This window comes from Silurus aristotelis (genome assembly GCF_946808225.1).
Source record: "Silurus aristotelis genome assembly, chromosome: 20".
Lineage (NCBI taxonomy): Eukaryota > Metazoa > Chordata > Actinopteri > Siluriformes > Siluridae > Silurus > Silurus aristotelis.
Genome location: NC_139593.1, coordinates 12,124,567 through 12,145,468, shown reverse-complemented (window position 1 = coordinate 12,145,468; position 20,902 = coordinate 12,124,567). Strand labels below are relative to the sequence as shown.

Below are 20,902 nucleotides of genomic sequence, written 5' to 3'. Positions count from 1 at the left end.
CGTCTGATGGATAATTGCTGACTGTTTGTGCACCATGCACGGTCGCCCACGCATAGGGGAAAAAATAACGTGAAAACTAGCACAAACAAAAACACTATCACCAAACTAATTAAATCCTCTCTCCAAATCCTCGGTGCAAACAAATCAGCAATTTGTGTTGACATTTTTCTCATAGAATTTATTTTTTTTTCTCAAAGATACAGTTTCATTTCCAGCAAGCGAAAAAACAAATCCTATTAGCAAAGCACAACTGTTAAAAGCATAGTTGTGTGAAGTGTTTCTTGAAAAATTTAATTTTCAATTGACACCCAATTTATTCAGCTGTATCTACTGAAATGTAAAGGACAAAGAACTTGAAGCACAGGCCAAATTGTCAGTGTTGGAATCTAAAATCTACAAAAAAAGTACAATAGGATTGAAAAATCTGTTTTGCTCCTGAAAATCTACAAAACCAAAACTTAATCCGTATTCCCAACCTGCCTACTGAAAAATAAAATCTTGGATAGACTAAGCAACCTATTAAAACTAAAACCAGCAATTTTAAACCTAGAAACTTAATCACCATCAAGATTCTAAATTCAAAATTACTGTAAATTACATTCAGCATGAGCTGCTCACTGCATATGAGACTTAAAAAAAAAAAGATTTCTCAGAATTACATTGCATGAACACTGTTCTTGGTGTACATGCAGGTGTTAGGCTGTATTTGTCTGCCCAACAAGCCAGCTTTGATTTCAGTTTCAATGGAAATCCACTACTTACTTACTGTTTATCCTAAATGCTATATAAACAAAGCATAATCTTTTTCGCATGTAAGAACTTTCCAGTTTTCCCTACAAAATAGCAATTCATACTAAAAACTTTCACAAATGTTTTTTAGTTTTGCACAAGAAATCTGAATATCAAAAATATGCATTTTAAAAGAAATACTTGAAACATCTAAGAGAAGATACACATAAGTAGAAGGAAAAACTTTGTTTTCATCACTTATATGCGTTTACTTTCAATAAAAGTATTTTGATAAAAAATACATAATAGTGGTAGCAGTGGCTGGCCATGCATGTGGTACCTCGGCCTTCAGTGGGGACTTACCTGACTTAATCCACCTAGAAACCATTAATACAATACAAAAACGTAATATAACAATGCATGGTTTTACAGAAAGAGAGGCATTTCACACATGGAGGGTGCATACCATTTTACTAAAGCAAGAAACCCAGTTAAGACAAATCCAAATCTCTACACTACAACCGCTACTGTGCCACCTACAGCATCTGGAGCAGTTCAGAATCAATATTTGTCTAATAACATGACAAAAACATGAAAAATGTAAATAAAATACAACCTACTCATCAGAGATGCATACTCATAATTTGCACCGCTCCTCAGAGGCTGTAATCCAGTGGTACCGCTCGTATTCACTGCTATGGAAGTGGTGAACTAACCCTTACCCGGGCTGAGACAAGCTAGCTAGCTTCAGGGTTGGCTGATCTGTCCTCACGATGTCTAACTCTGATGTATTTATGTGTGTAGAGCTCCAGATTTGTTTTGCCAGTCAAACCTGGCTGTAACAGTTTCCATCTGACCAACCAATCAGAGGACGGAAAAACGCTGACGCTATTCTGGGCCAGCTAGCTGCCCTGTGAGGCGAATATGAAATCTGATTGGTTAAAGAAACAGACCCGTTGGTATTATTCTCTATAGTAAAAGGGCCAGCAGGACAGCCTTTGCAGGCCCTGGGCACATTAGATTGACATGGCAGCACATAGAGGCTGAAATCTAATTGGACAAAAAATCTAAAATCTACATACACATACTGGAACTAAGTGTTAGGTAAGAATAAGGGAGCTGTGCAGACATGCAGTAACTTCTTCTTCTTTTGGCTGCTCCCATGAGGGGTCGCTACAGCGTCTCCATACCCCCCTGTCCTCTACATCTCCCTCATTCACACCAACTACCTGCATGTCTTCCCTCACCACATTCATGGACCTCCCCCTTGGTCTTCCTCTTTCCCTCCTTCCCGGGCAACATCCTCAGCATTCTCCTACCGATATACCCCATGTCCCTCCTCTGCACATGTCCAAAAAACTTCTCAATCAGGCCTCTAACGTTGTCCCTCTAATAAATTTGTTTCTAACCCTGTCCATCCTCGTCACTTTAAAAAAAAATCTCAGCATCTTCAGCTCTGCTACCTCAAGCTTCACCTCCTGTCTTGTAGTCAATGCCACTGTCTCTAAACCAAACAACATAGCAGGTCTTATCACAGTCTTAGAAACCTTTCCTTTTACTCTTGCAGATACCCTTCTATCACAAATCACTCCTGCCACTCTTCTCCACCCACTCCATCTTGCCTGCACTCTTTTCTTCACTTCTCTAACACACTCTCCATTACTTTGCACTGTTGATCTCAGGTACATTCACCACCTCTTTTTCCTGCAACCGCACCACTCCACTGCCCTCCCTCTCATTCACACACACATGTACTCTGTTTTACTCTTATTGACTTTCATGCCCCTTCTCTCCAGCACGTACCTTCAGCTCTCCAGGCTCTTTTCAACCTGCTTCTCTCACCACAATTTACAATATCATCCGCAAACATCATAGTCCACGGAGACTCCTATCTGACCTGGTCCATCAACCTGTCCATCACCACTGTAAACAGGAAAGGTCTCAGAGCCGATCCTTGATGCAGTCTAACCTCCACCTTGAACCAGTCTGTCGTTCCTACTGCACAATTCACTTTTGTCACACTGTCCTCATACATGTCCTGCACCACCCTCACATACTTCTTTGTTACACCTGACTTCCTCATACAATACCACAACCCATCTCTCGGCACTCTGTAGTACGCTTTCTCTAAATCCACAAACACACAATGCATCTCCTTCTAATCTTCTCTACACTTCTTCATCAACATTCTCAAAGCAAATATGAAATGGAAAGAAAAAGAAGACATGTTAGTCATGTGATTTTAGTCATTATTATTTTAGAGTAGATTTGAGAAACAAAAAAGCAACAGCATTATTTAATGTGTTTGATCAACAGTATTAAATTTAAAATACACATGCTTAAATAATTTAACATTACAATATTAGGGATAAATAATTATTGTATTATTATATATAGCCCATATTCTGAAATAATTTAACAATAGCACAATATAGTATGAACCAAAGGCAAAGAAACAAGGAACATGGAACATCTTTTAAGTGTTAAATGATTGTGTATAATAGGCTGTGATAGACTGCATTCTACTATGGTTATTACTTTTATAAAACATCTACAGTATAATCACAGGACACTATACATCCTGTTAATAAGACAAAGTATTTTTTAACTTCATAGGGCTCTACAATAATTTCCATGAACTCGTGATGTCATGATTGACAGGTATATTCATTGTCTTGTATTGTATACAAACCTCATTTAGGAAGAACCTGGGGCACATTTGTACCGGCATGCACCCTGTATCATAATTTTTCTTTGCTAAATTTGCGATTTTCTAACAAATTTAGTTGGATCAGTTTTACAGCAAATAGTAGCCTAATTTAAACTACCATATCCTTGACCAGGTAGTTACTGTAGATGACTGAATGATGAATGTCCCTTAACACTAACACTATACATTCATTCATTAATAAATGTGGTGCTGGGTTACTGATCAGAAGGTTGGGACTTCAAGCCCTGGTATCGCCAAGCTGTCACTCTTGGGCCCCCTGAGCAAGGCCCTTACCCCTCTGTGCTCCTAAACTTGCTGGGACATGTGAAGAAAGAATTTCACAGTGCTGTAAAGTACAAGTGACAATTACAAAAAGCATCTTTCTTGTTTCTCACGCCCAAGTCATTTAACCATTTTTGCAACAATTTTGTTGCATCTCACAGAATCACAGTCCAGATAAACATCTCGAATAGATGCCCTGTGAGTCTTTCTGTCATGCTTATAAATAAAATGAAAATAAACAAGCATACCATTATGACATTATAACATTATGACCGTTGAGTGAATAACACTTTATCATGGCACCTGTTACTGGGTGGTATATATTAGGCAGAAAGTGAACATTTTGTCCTCAACGTTGATGTGGTAGAAGCAGGAAAACTGGGCAAGTTTAAGGATTTGATGAAGTTTGACAAGGACCAAATTGTGATGTCTAGATGACTGGGTCAGAAACTGCAGCTTTTGTGAGATGTTCCCAGTCTGCATTGGTCAGTATCTCTTAAAAGTGGTCCAAGAAAGGAACAGTGGTGAACCGGTGACAGGGTCATAGGCGGCCAAGGCATCTGTCTTTGTATTCAACATGTTATCTGTTTATTCTAATTAATTTATTCTTATTTTGGATTCTTGTTGCTCTATTCCTGTTCTTAGTAGCTGTAACTGTTTTATGAGATATTAACATGGGCCTGTTTCCTCTGTTCTACTCCACCACATTTCATTCCAATTAAAAAACCCCAAGATTTAAGTGTTGTTTTATTTATTTATTATTATTTATTTTTTTAATTACAAGGTTCTCATTGCATCTCAAGGTTCAGTTAACTTTGGTGAAAACTTTGGAGTTAAATTTTCTTTCACTCATTTTACCTATGTGGCATCTGCAGTAGTTGTGGAAGCCAGTGAAATTGTGAGATTTCAGCACCCTAGTGATGAACAGGCTTGCTAACACAGACTGCAAAAAACCCCACTGCTTTAGATCTGCCTCACTATGCCTGGCGAGACCACCCTCGCATGTTATAAAGATTTTTTCTTTTTTAAATCAAGTTCTTTTCAAGACCCATTTAGGCTGGGTTTTTTTTCTCATGCTGAAAGCCTGCTGTGAAGACATAAACACAGCTGTTGTCTTGTTTGTGGATGGATAATGCAATGTTTGAATCAGGAAGTGAGATAGAACCTCATGGGTGATGCCAACATTCAATTTAAATTTGCTTTTATTAAGATGGATTATACATGGGTTTTTTTTTTTGAGCTAGTGTCTTTTAAGACAATACTGGTTGGGTCAAACTTATTTTTTTCTAAGAACAAGTTCAGTTTGTATCATATAATCAGAGAAGGTCTCTTAGCATTTGCTTTTCATTCACTCTAACTAATTGATTCTGCTTTTTCCTTTTCATTCTGTCTGCAGCTTTACAGCTCAGTCGAGTTTGGACGACGGTGGCAGCTGGTTCATGAAAGGGTTGCGCCAAATCGATTCTACTGGTAGGCACATTCTTTTGAATACCCAGCATTGATTAGTTTGAGGCCCTGCATCTTGTAACACTCTGAAATTAATAGAGGATATGATCATGGATTTCCAGTGAGATCTCATTTCACAGTGGACAGCACTGTTGTTCTATTCTTTAGTGGAAAAAGTAGCGACAATTTAAAGGTTTATGAGTTAAAAGATTTTATCACTGTCTAAAAAGGTTGAATTATAGAACCTTTCCTATTGTGGGGTGCTATAAAATCCTATGACTAAGACCTATGTTGTCAAGCCCAAGATCAAGAATAGCCAAGTTTTAAGGGGCATGAGGCCAACTAACATAATAGTTTTACAAAGTCAAGACAAAAAAATTATATTTTATTTTTAATAATATCAAATAATATTTGGCTTCAATTCAAGCATTGTAACAATGATCAGGCTATACATTTTAGAAGAAAAATTACCTCTTGTGAAACTTTGTGCATGTGAAAAATCTTGGTTAATAAACAGGTCAAGGGGATCAAGCCCCAGTGCTGCCATTCCTGGGACCTTTAGCAAGGCTTTTAACCCTATTTGCTTCAGGGATGCTGTATCATTGCTGACCCTGCACCACTACTTGCTAACAAGCTCCTATAATGTGCAGAATAGAAATAAATCTTTCTATGCAGCAGTATCTATATATACTATATATACGTTTTTATTATGGCTTTTAACATATAACTAGTGTTTTGTCAAGTTTAAATGATGCATTTTACTGTTATCTTTCGAAAAATAATCACATTTACATTTCAGTTTCTAATATGTGATATGGTAAGAGCTTCGATATTTTTAAACATGTAGTATTAAACACACTACACGTAAAACATTTATGCATCAAGATGTGTCTGAAACTGAAAAAACTATAGTTGTTTTTACTTTCCAAGGATATTTCAAAGATTTCTTTTTTTTGGATAAAATATAAATATACATATCAGAAGGAAAACATTGAAATAAAAATAATAATTAAAAAAAACGTCTGCATCATAATCAGGGCAACATCATCCAAAAGGCACAAGTTTTATTCTCTGAAATTGTATTTAGTTTCTGTTTGTTTTGTAGGTGGACATTTTTGCACTTACTGTATATTTTAGTATTGTTTTCATTTATTTTAATTTTATTTCAGTCATTAAAAGCTAACAGTTTTTTGTAAACTATAATAAGAGCTTAATCTCACTGTGTAGGAACTATACCCCAACTATACCCCTCATAAAACCTCAAAAAATGAGTGTGGTTTTCTTTCCAATCAAGTAAAGGCCACTCCTGATTATACCTGTTAAATGAGTTGACATGTTTCTGCATGGTTGAAATAAAAAACCTGCACCAACACTTGCCCTCAATAAGACTGAAAACCTCTGATCTAAAAAAAGAAATCCTGAAAACCCCTCTAAGGCTCTATATTGAACCTTTAACCTTCAACAGCTTGAATACAATAAATGGATGAGAACTGTTCAGATACACTTTAAGGCAAATGTGTTCTTTTTTGAGAACTTGTGGGTTCCTGGCTTACCAAAGGAGTTCTTTCTTAAAGCCCCAGTAGTACCAACATCAACACCATTGCTGTATAATTTATGATTTTTGACTTACAGGGAGACACCTGAAACCTACACTTTTCTGCTTTCTTAGCTAAAACAGCGGTCAGAACAAACACAAATAAAATCCTCCTGGCAGAAAAGCCAATTCCCTGAAGGGTAAAGCATACAGGACCTAAGACGCTTATTTACACCTGGTAGCTGTTACTTTTCCTTTGCGCCAACTTTATCTAGGTTAAGTTTAACCTGTGATTTCACAAGCTTGTTAAACCAATAGAAACCATGGGCGAAACCGCGATCTCTTTATGGATGCACTGCTTATTATTAAGTGCACTTTTTGCTGTTGGCACACAACTGGATAATTAATTTCCTATTCTCTCCAAACATTTCTATTTCTATTTAACCCTAATCATTAATTTGTTCAAAATCTTTACACTGATGCATGTTTATTCAGGTAATCAGCAAGTACAGTTGATCTTTTCTTTAATGTATTTCCATATGCAGCAACTGGCTTCATGCAATTAGCTTGGAGATCCTCTGTCCAGTGAACAGTGATCTGAAAAAGAAACTTTCTACAGAATCGTAAAGGCCTTTATCTTCTCACTCTTTCTTCGTCTGTGCGTTGGATATCCTATTCAATTCCAGATAATCGCAAATAGTAAAATCCAGCCAGTTAGAGACAATTTAGGCCGAGATTAGGCTTTGGAATATGAACGCTTTAGTCAAATATCAACTAAGGAACATTTCAGACAGTACTGAGCTCCAACATTTGAATAAAATCCTTAACAAACTCAGCCCACGTGTTAGCAGTTCCACTATCAGGGCTCAGAGACACTAATGAGCATTCTAGTTGTTGCTTGCTTTGTTAATTGTGAAATTGTAAAGTTTGTTCAAATAAACAACTGCAGGCTAATAAAAACACAAACATAATTTATTAGTCTTCTAATGAATGTTGTAATTTATACTTAGTGACACTTGACACAATTGTTAAAAATGCAAAGGCCACAAAATGCTGATTAAATCGTGGAAACGGTGGCATCCTACTGTGCATACAGAGTTTATTAAACTTACATCAATGCAGCTCAGCAAATGCCGTGTTAAATACTACTCAGGGACACTAAAAGACTATGTTTGTTTGTCATGATACAAGGTGCCATATATTTTTGTCTTTGTTATATTTGTTGTATTTTTTTAGTCACTAGATTTGTATAATGGTGGCAAACACTTTTCAATACTGTTGCAATACGAATACATTGACTATTACAATTTACTCTCACCATCCCTTTAATTAGGAACATTAGAAATCTGTACACATGCATAGAGTTATCTGATCAACCAATTATTTGGCAGTAATGCATTGTATAAAATCATGCAAATACAGGTCAAAAACTACAGTTAAAATGTTTACATTAAACATCACAATGTGGAAAAACTATGATCTCTTTGACCATGGCATTGTTGCTGGCACCAGATAGACTTGTTTCTTTAAACCTGATGATCTCCTGGGATTTTCACACAGTCTCTAGGGTTTGTACAAAGTGAAAAAAATGTCCTGTTTGTTGAGGGTCTGCATGCTGAAACATGAGAAAGAGAAGTATGATCATACTGGTCTGAGCTAACAGGAAGTCAATAGTAACTAAATTAATTAGTCTTTACAATCATGGTGAGCATCTTAATGATTTGCAGTGGATTGGATACAACAGCAAAAGGCCATGTCAGGTTTTACTCCTGACAGTTAAGAATAAGAATCGGAGGCTATTATGAGCACAGTCTCACACAAACTGCAAAGATTAAGAAAAAAGTACTTAACCCGGTTGTTTTCCTGCCGTTAGCTGTGTCTGAGTCTGTCTCTTGACTGACAGGTGTGTAACCAGATCTGCATTTATAACCAGTCTACCTTATGGTTTAATATTTTTTGCACGTCAAGTTGCTTTACTGCTCATCACATTCATAATGTGTGATTATGAAAGTTACTATATCCTTCCTGGTAATTAAATCCAATCTAGCCATTTTTCTCTAACCTCAATTATCAACAAGGTGTTTTTCTCTATAGAATTGTCTCTCACCTAGTGTTTTTAAAAAAATTTTTTTTTTATGAAATAATCAACCAAGCCTTTCTGCAACCAACAACCATGCCATAGTTAAATTCACTTCATTTATTTTATTTTGATGTTAAATGACGATTAACTGAAGCTCTTGGGCTGTGTGTTTGAGTTTTACGCAGGGTCCTGCTGCTACAGGATTATCTTATAACAACATGAATGTGCAGGTGTACAGGTGTTCCTAATAAGGAGCAAATTGAGTGTATAATTGCATTAACTGAGGACAGTATGATTTCAGGCTCTCAGCTAACTAGATTTTCATGAATTTCTATAGCACACGATTCTGTAAACAATTAAAAAGTTAATTTGTACATAGGTATTATTTATCAAACTGTACATTAGTCATTGTTAATGTTATTTTATTTACCAGGTCTTTAGACTTTAAGCATTATTGGAGTTACCTTCTTGGTTGATTCGATATCTGTGGATGGAAGTGGGCTTTTGCACACCAAAGAACCCATTTTAAATCAAATTCAATTCTCATACTTCTCAATATTGTTCCAAATAATAAATCTGTAATGTGTAATGAAGACGGGTCAAAAGTATAGCTCAGCTACAGATTTCCCATCAAACACAATCACTGTACCTAAGGTAGGGTTGTAAAAAAATAAAATAAATTGAAATAAAAGGATGTGGACATCTTTGCAGGATCCATCTCACATGTTTGCTGTGGAAGATGAAAAACTAACTTGGCTGTAGTATGAGGAATACTGTCAATGCTGTCTTATAAATACAGACACTAAGAATACCTTTTCCTCTTCAGCATAGCATTTACTGTCTCTTTAATAAATATTTAATGTTATAATGACTTTTTAGTGGCACAATAAAGTAAAAGACAGGATAAAAGGGAAAAATAGAATGGTATGTGCTACCTGTGGGCATTTTTTTCAAGAAAGGTTTTTCAGGGTTAACAATGGTGTTGCTGTATCCCTGACTTATGTCAAAATAATGATTAGGGTCGTTGAAAGGTGAAAGATTGCTAAGGTACTCTAGAGTGACTCTAGAGTAATGCCACATATACCTGCATTTATTTATATAAAAAATTTATTAATTTCTGGAAAGTCTACAAGGTTTAGATTTGCCATTATTAAAAGTCAGGTTTAGTAAGGAAAGTAACTTGTCAATATTCAATTCTAATCTGAAACTTGAGTCATGTCAACTGAACTTCTTTAGTCTATAGAAGCTCTTAGATCTCTAGAAGTCTTAGAAGTCCAATCCGATAAGGTCCAGCACCTGGATGACTGAGGGTCTTCACAGCCATACTACTTTTTTTTATTTATTAGTGCTTTGTATATCTTAATTATATATAACATTTATATTATACATGTTAAATATCAAAATCCTCTCTTTCTTTCTTTCTTTCTTTCTTTCTTTCTTTCTTTCTTTCTTTCTTTCTTTCTTTCTTTCTTTCTTTCTTTCTTTCTTTCTTTCTTTCTTTCTTTCTTTGTGTGAACACAGTTTCAATGTATTCAGTAAAATAGCATTTAATAAGAGCATTTAATTAAAAAAAAAATTATTTGTTATCCAAAATTCTATCTAACTCTCTCACACATTAGGTCCAAAATGGGTCTGGATAAAGAGCCGGGGCTGATTCACCTGGAGACTACTATTTCTGAGACACGTAAGTTCACATCATTGATTTGTCAACTATCATTACTGAGTGATTCCTGATTTTTTTTCCCCCAATTTATTCAAGTTTACCTCAATAGAGACCATGTGAAATCTAAATATGTCCAATTTTGAAAAAAATAAAATAAAATAAATAGTGTATAATTTACACAGCTGGCCTTTCAGCAACTTTCAGCAATCAAAAGTAATAGCACATTATAGCTCACAAGCATTTTTCTCAATGACCGTATAGTACATGCATGAATGGTAGCTTGCAAGGTATTTCTGAGCTACATAATGCTGCTTAATGCTGGGCCTCTCAGGGAATAGTTAGATAGACTAGGCATTCAACAAGGCCATCGTAATGCTGTCATTATTATCCAAAATGGCAGCACAATTTATCTTTAGCTTTCCATCACCATTATATTTGCACTGCAACTGTTTAATGACAAATCTAACTGCAGAATGTGGATGTGATGAAATGTACACTGTAATACATAAGGCTGAAAACCTGATGGTGAAAAATGCTGTGAAATAAAACCCTTTAGGATGCATTATTAATGCAAAATAATTAACTTCAACAGTGTTGTATTATCATTACAGGTCATCAACACCATCCTACACCAAATTTGTTATATATAGAGGACATCAGAATATTTTATACACGCACTGCATCATTCAGGAAGTAGGTACAGCATTAACAATAGATAAATGATCACTTTTTTTTTTCTTTTGCAAGGTTCATATAAACCTGAAAATTTTTATGCTGTTACAAAAGTGATCAGTAAAGCTGAGGCTTTTAATTAAATTAACACAATCCCAATTGTGAAACATTTGCTTAAAAGTGGAATAGTGCACTTCAGTAGTACAAGGAGCCCCACAAACCTGACCGACTTACAAAAGTCATGTCAACAGGAATTGTTATTAGGAATATATTATTAGGCGAAGTATTATGAGAAGCATGTTGAAAGATACAGGAAAGGGTTAAAGCAATTTTAAGCAAAATTAAGCAATTAAAATGCAATGCTACCAAAAGTGCATATAAACATCTAAATCTGTTCCAAATGAGCTTTTATTTGTAAATGAGCTTTTATGGAAATACAAGAGATAAATGAATCATTCCAAATAAAACAAAGAAAATGAAGTGTACTTTATTCTTAAGCACTATAAATATATTATATTATTTTAAGTGAAGTGAGGATCTGTTCTGTGCTGCTCAGTATGTGCTAATTAGGCCAGTGACCTAGCTTGCCATTGCACAGACTGTACTAGCAACCTGCTACATGGGGGGCTATATAACTGATTGTTTAAATTGGTATTTTTATGTTTATTTTTAAATCTTCCAATAGAGCAGCAGTAGCAATTAATGTACCACAGAGAAATCTTTGTAGATTAACATGCAAAACTAAACATCCACTAAAACAACTTTAAAGGTTTATCCTTACTGCCATATGTTTCTAGCTAGATTTATTAGCTAACTAGTAAGAAACTAGCTTGTATTTTTACTTCCACTACACTAGCTTTTATGACACAGATGTGATTTCAGTCTCAGAAATCTCGAAAAAAAATGTATTGTCAATTATCTCAGTGATTTATTTAACAAACTTGTTCTATTAATTAAAACTGTTTTGTTTATTGACAACGCAAAGCTAGCTAGCCAGTGGAACAAATGCTAGTAGTACTTAATACTACTAGTAGACATTAATAGTAATCTGTATTACAGGTAGATGTAATACCTAATATATGATTAAACAAATACAGTATTATATGATAATATATTAAATATTCATCAATTAATTATATGTGCACTGAATAATTGTGCAAAATATGGCTGCTAAAACTCACACTTGATCCGATTTGCATTTGATATTTAAAATATATTTTTAGAATTTATCTAAACAATATATTTTACAGTATATTAAGAAATAGCCCTGCTGCACTGCCATTCAGCACCAACCTGAAGTGTGAATAGACATAGATATTGGGTTTGTACTTTTTTCCCCCCACACCATTCTATATCTAGTATAGCGCATTAGCAGCACTTTATTGCATTTGTCCCTGTTTTCTACCTAAAGCCAGAACATACTGTAATGACTTTTTTTCATTACCTTTTCTTTCAGAGGCTCTGTACATCACCTGCAAGCTGCAGAACTGTACGGAGGCCAACAAGGGCAAACCTTTCCCCGGCTACATCGACCCCAATTCTCTGGTGGTGCAGGACGAGTATGTGTTTGTGCAGGTGAGTAATAAACGGAGGTGACATGGCAGGGGAATAGAGCTGTGGCTTACCCCGAAGTGGTGACAGATTCACCAGACACTGTTAAAAACACCACGGCGAAAGATGGCATCCATGAGAAAGAGCTGGAATTGGCCTTTGTGCGAGTTCACAGAGGCATCCCGCATACACGATCATCTTGTTCTGTATGGGTTTTTTTTTTTGGTCTCTGTCTAACTACAAAGCTCATACAGTGTGGGCTAAATTTGGGAAGCGATTCAATGTGACAAAGTGCCCAGGCAATTTAGAGCTGATAAATTGTCTCTAACATCTAACAGCATTTACAGAGGGCTGCTTGTACTTGCTGGTAAATTGCCACCTGGTCTAAAAGTAACCCCTTGTACTTGTGTCTGTGTCTGTCTCTATTATCCAAAGGTGTCGACGGCTGGTCGGCCAATCTATTACGTGTCATCAAGGCGAGACCTGTTCACACCAATGAAGCTTCCCAAATATACACTTCCAAAGGTAATGCATATGGAACAACTTTGGCAGCATATATATATATATATATATATATATATTTGTAAATGTATACATTTAATATGCATGCTTCGTCTTCTGACATAAACAGTCCCTAATAATCATGTAACAATTAAATGCATTTAATTCAATTCTGTTTCACAGCTTCTTCATGTGTGTGTGTGTGTGTGTATGTGTGTGTGTGTGTGTGTGTGTGTGTGTGTGTGTGTGCATGCGTGCGTGGGTGTGTGTGTGCGTGCGTGTGTTGAAACCCACACAGTCTGTGGTAGATGAAATTCACAAAATTGCCAGCATGCGTTTTAAATGTTAAATGCGCCCAAGAAGCTCAATTTAAAGCTAATAAGAATATTAGCTGTGTGTCAGAACTGGGTAACGAGAAAAAGGTTTGATCGTGATTAGTAATCTGATCTGGCACAGCAAGACAGGATCAGCCTGACTCTCCACATGGCCCTTTCACTCCACGCCACTGCATTGATATTCAGTTGATATTGATTACGAATGAAAATCACATTAAGGCTAAAGGTGTTGCTTTTTATATATGTAAATGTAAGAAAATTGAATGCTTTAGGTACGTTTTCTTTCGAGGGTGGGCTGATTGCTGATTTTTAAGTAAATAAACATAATAATAATAATAATAATAATAATAATAATAATGTTTGCTAAAAGCCATAATCTGACTACCATCTTGCCTTTAAACATTGATGGAGTTCAATTGCTATTTTAAAGTATTCATTTTCATAATTCATTGCAATAATTTGCAATTTTGCCATTTATTCAAGAACAAATTTACATCAGTGAAAGAGAAGACTGGGAAATATGTAGAGGTTACACTGTATTCATTCACTTCACCTTAAAATTTCATGTATGCTAAACATGGATTAAAAATGTATATATTCCATCTGCAGAATAATAATTAAAACTTATGGGATGATGTTAAATCAGTAAATAAGTGTACGAATCATGAAAGTTTCTCAGTCAAGTCAAGTTTATTTCTATTTCACAACAGACATTGTCTCAAAGCAGCTTTACAGAAATCAACAATCAAGGTGAATGGTGTGCATTTATCCCTGATGAGCAAGCCATTGCACGAACAAGATCGCAATTGCAAAAAAAAAAGATAAACGGCAGAAAACAAGGATATTGTTTTGCACATCAAATACAAAAAATATATTTCAGTTTGGCCACAATGTGTTTTTTTTTTTTTAAAGTAGAAAATATAAACATTGAGGTGCTGGAATTGTATTTGGGGCTAAAAAAGAAAGATCTGGAAACTCATATTTTTCAGAACTGTACATATTAGAAATGTGGCCATGTGAAAGGTTTATTCCTACATTGTCATATATATCACAAGATTCTATTGCAGCAGACATTAATCTTGTCCACCAAGGGCCTGTGAGGATTTCAGGTTTTTATTCCAGCCAAATAGGAAGCGCACTTGATAGCTGATTGGAGCCCAAGAAGAACTGATCAAGCAAGTGGAAGCAGGTATATCTCCTGCCTGGTTGGAATGAAAGCCTGCGGCCACACCGATTCTTCATGGACAAGATTGAAGACTCCTGGCCTAAAGACTTTTATCTGCTGAGCATATGGGAAGTAATTTATTACTGTTAGCCTAAAGGCATATATATTTATACCTACTTTTACTTCCCAGGACTTGCACGTGATCAGTACAGATGAAAACCGAGTGGTGGCAGCGGTCCAGGAGTGGAATCAGAATGACACCTATAACCTGTACGTCTCAGACTCTGGAGGAGTGTACTACACACTGGCTTTGGAGAGCGTTATGAGCAGCATGGGACCTGAGGGAAACGTCATGATCGAGCTATACGAGGTATATCAGTTTTGCTTTTTTGAAACTAAATGGAACTTTTCGGCTAAAATCACCAGTTTAACTTAATTAATTCTTTATTATAAGCTTTCCGATCTGTTTAATCTGCTCCTCTTTCACCTAATCTGAATGGCATGTAAATGTAAATGTGTATACTATCACATAAACAATCTCTGTTGATAATGTCATAATAATATAATACACATCATCTCTCTGCGACATCTTAATATAGATCTTGCCCAGCACAGGTTGTGCATATGGATAGGCTGACAAGAATCTCAGTCTCACCCTATCTCACTATCATATAATTACACTACTGATGATAGCATTCGCTCTGTAAACCCGGCCCGAAGAGAGATATCCAGTGCCTTAATTGAGGTCGCCACTCATCACTATCACTATTAGCACATGCCAAAAATTGATGCCTTCAGCCAGATGTAAATCATCAGTTATTGAACATGTAGTGACTTCCTGGGCTGCTTTGCTCTTGGCTTTTACAGGTAGCAGGAATAAAAGGAATGTTTTTGGCCAACAAGAAAATATATGACCAAGTGAAGACGTACATCACGTACAATAAAGGCAGAGACTGGAGACTGCTGCAGGCGCCCTCTCGTGATCTACGAGGGAACAGCATCCACTGTATATTGGTGAGAAAGAATAAGAAAAAAAGGTGTCTGTGAGTTAGTGAGTGTGTGAGAGTATGTGTACGTTATGAGGGAGGGTGGGTGACAAAAGGAACAGCAAGAGATGGTAGAAAAAGAGAGAGAGTGAGAGTGAGAGAGAGAGAGAGATAGAGAGAGAGAGAGAGAGAGAGAGAGAGAGTGATAATGAGACTGCGAGCTCTTGTTAAATGCCGCCTGTCTAAAATGTGTCTAATGTAGTCAGAGTTAAGCATCAAAAAGAGCAACGCTCATCACACTCACTCATCAAAGTCCAGTGGCATAGCATCAACCTTCCACTAAAAGGTCAGGTGACATAAAGTATTGAGCTGCCTGTATTCTCCAAGGAGATCAGCAATTATGTTGTGGCAGCATCGCTTCGTTCACAACTCATTATCGCACACGGTGAATTATTTGCATGCGCACAATGGATATAAACAGTCTAAACACGCCTCTCGAAATGGCAGGTTTTTTGTGTTGTAAAAAAAATTAAACCAAAGTAAATCATGTCAGAACTTTTACTGCCCTTGTTGTGAAATTACAACACATAAAAATCAAGTGAAAAACAAGCAAAAACATTACCTGGAAAAATAGGGAAAAAACAATACAATATTATGACCTAATTTTACAGTTGTGATGTGTTTGTGTTCAGAGTTTCATTTAGTTTCAGGTTTAAAGGTAATGATACAGCTGTCATCGATTAAATTATTCTGATTAAACCCGAATGAAGAGCATCTGTTTCTGTATTGCTTAAAGCATGCATGGTATCTCTGTTATTAAAAAACATTTATCAAAAGAGGGGTATCAATAAAAAAAATATAGATATACCATGAACACTGTAAAGTCCATACTTCACAAGCTCTAAAGTGACATCATAAGAGCAGGACATCTATCCAACATTTATATATGGACAAAAAAATTTAATTATTAAAAATGCTAACAAATAGCAACAGGAACTATTCACATGTCTAGTCTACAGGTTAGGGCCTTCCTCTCAAACCATGTTCAAACTCAATTAACTCGCTTCAAACCATAAGGCAAAATGCATTATGGTCCGATGGAATTGTTTGTAAAACATATAAACTTTCATAATTCCAAAAAATAATGAATGCACAATTAGTCCAGAAGAACACCGCACAGCTACTTCTGTTCAGCCAGAAGTGGGGCTTTTATCAAGGGTAAGGAAATCACAAATAGCTACAAATACCACTCAATTTTAGTGCAAAAACTGACCCAGAGCACATATCCCTATCAACAATGGAATTGCGTAACCCAAAAAAATAAATCAATAATTTTAAATAGCCAAAGAACCTAATCTTTGTGGGGTGTCCTGCAGCAGACTGTGTACAGAAGTAATCTGATGTATTTAGAATGTTTTTACAATAATGAATGGTGGAAATATTGCCAAGACTAGATGATAGATTCCTGCCCCAAAAGACTAAGTGGTGTAATATAATCAAAACAAGATTATTCAACTTGGTTAGTCTGATTTTTTCTGTTTTCTCTGAGTGTATTCCCATTCTTTTGTATATGTTGTAATTTGTTTTTGAAGGTGGGAACAGTTCCGGTCATGATTTATTTCAGTTTCATTTTGTTACATCACAAAAACGTTATTTTAACAGGGGTGTGTAGACTTTTTTCTAATATCCATTGTTCATGTTAATGTGACGGGAAAGGTAAAAATACCCAATATCAATATTGGAAGATCAGAACTACATGAATAAAACACTGCTATGTTGATTTTATGCCATTTGCTGAAACCAGAGGAATCCAGTGTTAAGGAGAGCATTAAGCATAGGATATGTGCTTCGCAGTTTTAGTCAGAGGTTGGGACTTTTCTGTCTAGTTGCATATGACCATTTTGAATCTGCTTTTTCACCATGCAGCAAGTAATTTTTATGCAGATAAAGATATATCATTAACAATGAATTGCGATATTATAAATATAAAAAGCATACTGTATGTCAGTATTAAGATGAATCACTCACCCAAACTAACTATTGCAGGAAATTTTAGTTTGGATTTGTCTATTAAAATATTTCTAAACAACTTAACTCCATAATGACATGATGAACGACAGATGAGGCCTGGTGTTTGCTATTTACATAGTTAAAGGCATTTTTTTCAGCAAACAATCGCTATAGACAGAGTTGCACTCGTCTACTTCACTTAGATGTTCGAGCGAAAAATAATTACCCTTTGATAAATTTGACTAATTAATGGTCTCACATTCGGCCTTGCTTTCAGCCCCCACTACAGAGTTATTTGTCAGAAAATGTCAAAGTTTTAATAAACCCCAAAACAGCCAGTGCAACATGTGGTTACCATTGGCATTTGCGGACGTGTAATGAGAATTGTGCCATTAAAGGTTACTCCAATCAAGATTAATGTTGAGATGCAACCAGTGGGAGTGTGTGCTGCTGTGGGATTTGTAATTAGGGTTTTTTGGCCATCGAGTGACAGCTTAGTTGAAGCTACTTAAAAAAGAATTTATATTGATTTTCACCACAGTTTCACGAATTACATAAATTAATACCTCAGTGTGTGTGTGTGTGTGTGTGTGTGTGTGTGTGTGTGTGTGTGTGTGTGTGTCTGTGATTTGTAGCCATACTGTTCCCTGCATTTGCAACTTCATGTATCGGCAAACCCTTATACATCTGGAAATATTGCTAGCAAAGAGTCAGCACCAGGAATCATAGTGGCATCGGGTAAGTGAACATTTTATTTTGCAGTATTCAAAGTTCGAAATCGTAATGAAACTTTAAAGAATAAAATCCCATGGGATAGACTTGACCTAGCACTACTAAAATACATGCCTATCATACAGTATTGAGTCTTGAGCTGTATCACATGCTGTTTGGCTAGTCTCAGCAGGCTTCTCATGAAATTGAACTTTTTTTTTTTTTTAATTAAAAAGTAGTTTGGATAGTACAGTTTCATAGCTCTTGATGTTCAGTAGTTCATTAATTGACGATTCACTTGTCTCAGTCTTTTTGCGGTTGTAAATTCAGTCCATCGGAGCTCTGCTTATACTCTGTTGAGAATCACTTCTTTGGACTAACTATAGATGGCTGGAACAATGTCTAGACTATTTAACTTTTATATAGTATTATCATGTCTGAATATACTTGTGTATATACTTGATCCAAATGATTTTGCACTGCACATACTGATTTATTTATATAAGTATTGTAATAAGTTTCACTTAAAACAATCCGTGATCTACTGGCCATACTCTAGGCTTAATTATATTACTATCAGAAATAAAATTATAATATCAGACAAAAACAAGAATGACTTTGATGAACTATGCTAGACAATAAGCAAACTAAATTCGCTTATTGAGTGGGAGACACACTCAAAAAATTGTAGCAAAATCTTTTGCTTATAATGAGTGTTCCGAACTGCAAATTAAGACCCTTTCTTGCTTTCATTGGAAGCATTTATTATTTTATGTGAGCAATTGGCCTACTGCACCCATAAAGTAACAGTCTCAGAATATGGCATATGAACAAGATTAGCGCCATGCCAGCGCAAACAAATAGAGACGCTAAGTGTCGCACTTGAGACAAGAGAGGGTCGAGACTTTTTTTCTTTTTAGAGTCCTTTAAATCCCGTTGTTTGTCATTTCATTTTTCTCTTTTAAGTGCTCTTCATTCTATGAGATTGAAGGTTCTCTTTTTTTTTTGTATATGACCCTCACAGCTGAATGTCTTTCACTAAATTCAAATACTATATTGTCTTGCATATGAACACAGATGGAATATAAATGTCTCTCCAACTCTCTAGATAGGGAAATCCCCAGAGGGGAGTATATTAGATGCTCTTCAGTGCACTGAATAGCAAGAGATTGATTTGACTGCGGTCTCTCATCATGAGAATGGCAGATCTAACTTATTTAAGATTTCACATAATGTTCTGTGATGGCAAAAAACTCTCGCTGAACTTGGCAATATAGACACAATGGCCCTTATTCATCACAGATGTGCAGAAACGAGTGCAGATCTGAGCAGAATGATGCATCTGATTCATGAAACTACCCTGTGACATGAGAATGAATGAATCTGATTCAGCTGCACTGACTCCAGCTTATTAGTCCAGTATTTGTTATACGCATGCGTCAAATGCCATATCTCAAGTTACTCTCATCCGCATGTAATTTACATAAAACACACCTTTATTTATGCAAGTGTTGTGATAGTGAGCCAATAAATGAGAGGGTTCAAGCATTCAGCCGGCTGTTGATGCCTGTGAAAGAGCCTGTATATGAGGAAAAAAGAAAAAAAAAGATTTGGGGAAAGAAAGAAAAGAACAAAGAAGGTCAAAATCGGTTATTTTCTTTATAAAAGCATGTATTTTATTATTATTTTTTATTTAATCAAACTGTATACAGGTGTAATCAGGCAGTATTCAACCTCAGCTAGTTTTTGTGATTTTTCTCCACAAGGTTTTTGAGCTGAGGCTTTATTTCATTTAGAATTTTGTCAGAATCTGTAAACATTAATCTGTACATGTTAAAGCTTTATTATAACTATAGTTAAGCCTGTGTTTATTTTAATTAGAAAAGTATCTATAACATAACATAACATTTGTAGTGTATATGTGATTTATATGGACAAAAATATTTCAACATGTTTTTCTATAGTGAGGAAGGGCAAATTAATTGTTTTAGATTTGGAAAACTGAATGTCTTATTGGCAGTCTCAAGGGCAATTGGTAAACTGAATATGTAAATATTTAAACTGCAGGACTACATACAGTAACAGACTTGAAAATATAATAATTACACTTACCAATATAGAGTGTAAGCTAAGAGGTTTTTATGAAAATTTGTCATACATTCCATGATTAATACAACATAATAGTATTTTAAATCATAGTAGTAAAATGAGATCCAGTAGTAAAAAATGTAATAAATCTCTAATAGTCCTACTTTGTTATTACCTCTATTAAAATATCTCGTACTAATCTATTACTACTACATCTACTACTGCTACTACTATAACATTTAATTTAACTATATCTACTACTACTTTTAAATTAATTTCTACTACATCTACTACTATTCAATTTATTTCTACTACTACTACTACTACTACTACTAATAATAATAATAAATGTATTTTTACTACACCTAATACTATTACTACTATTACATTTATTTCTACTACATCTACTATGATTACTATTACTACTTATATTACATTT

At 35.5% G+C, this 20,902-nt stretch overlaps 1 protein-coding gene across 2 annotated transcripts in view; it reads left to right on the top strand.

The window, feature by feature from the left end:
* The window catches only part of sorcs1 (sortilin-related VPS10 domain containing receptor 1), a 229,872-nt gene that overhangs the window by 169,806 nt on the left and 39,164 nt on the right, over positions 1 to 20,902 (top strand). For both annotated transcript variants that reach the window (XR_014530515.1, XM_083523081.1), the window contains exons 5-11: positions 5,118 to 5,191; positions 10,401 to 10,465; positions 12,573 to 12,691; positions 13,103 to 13,192; positions 14,859 to 15,038; positions 15,536 to 15,682; positions 18,300 to 18,402. Coding sequence is in view for 1 of the 2 variants with exons in the window: in XM_083523081.1 (XP_083379207.1) it covers positions 5,118 to 5,191; positions 10,401 to 10,465; positions 12,573 to 12,691; positions 13,103 to 13,192; positions 14,859 to 15,038; positions 15,536 to 15,682; positions 18,300 to 18,402 (778 nt within the window). In the remaining variant the exon portion in view is untranslated. The remainder of the gene's footprint in view (positions 1 to 5,117; positions 5,192 to 10,400; positions 10,466 to 12,572; positions 12,692 to 13,102; positions 13,193 to 14,858; positions 15,039 to 15,535; positions 15,683 to 18,299; positions 18,403 to 20,902) is intronic.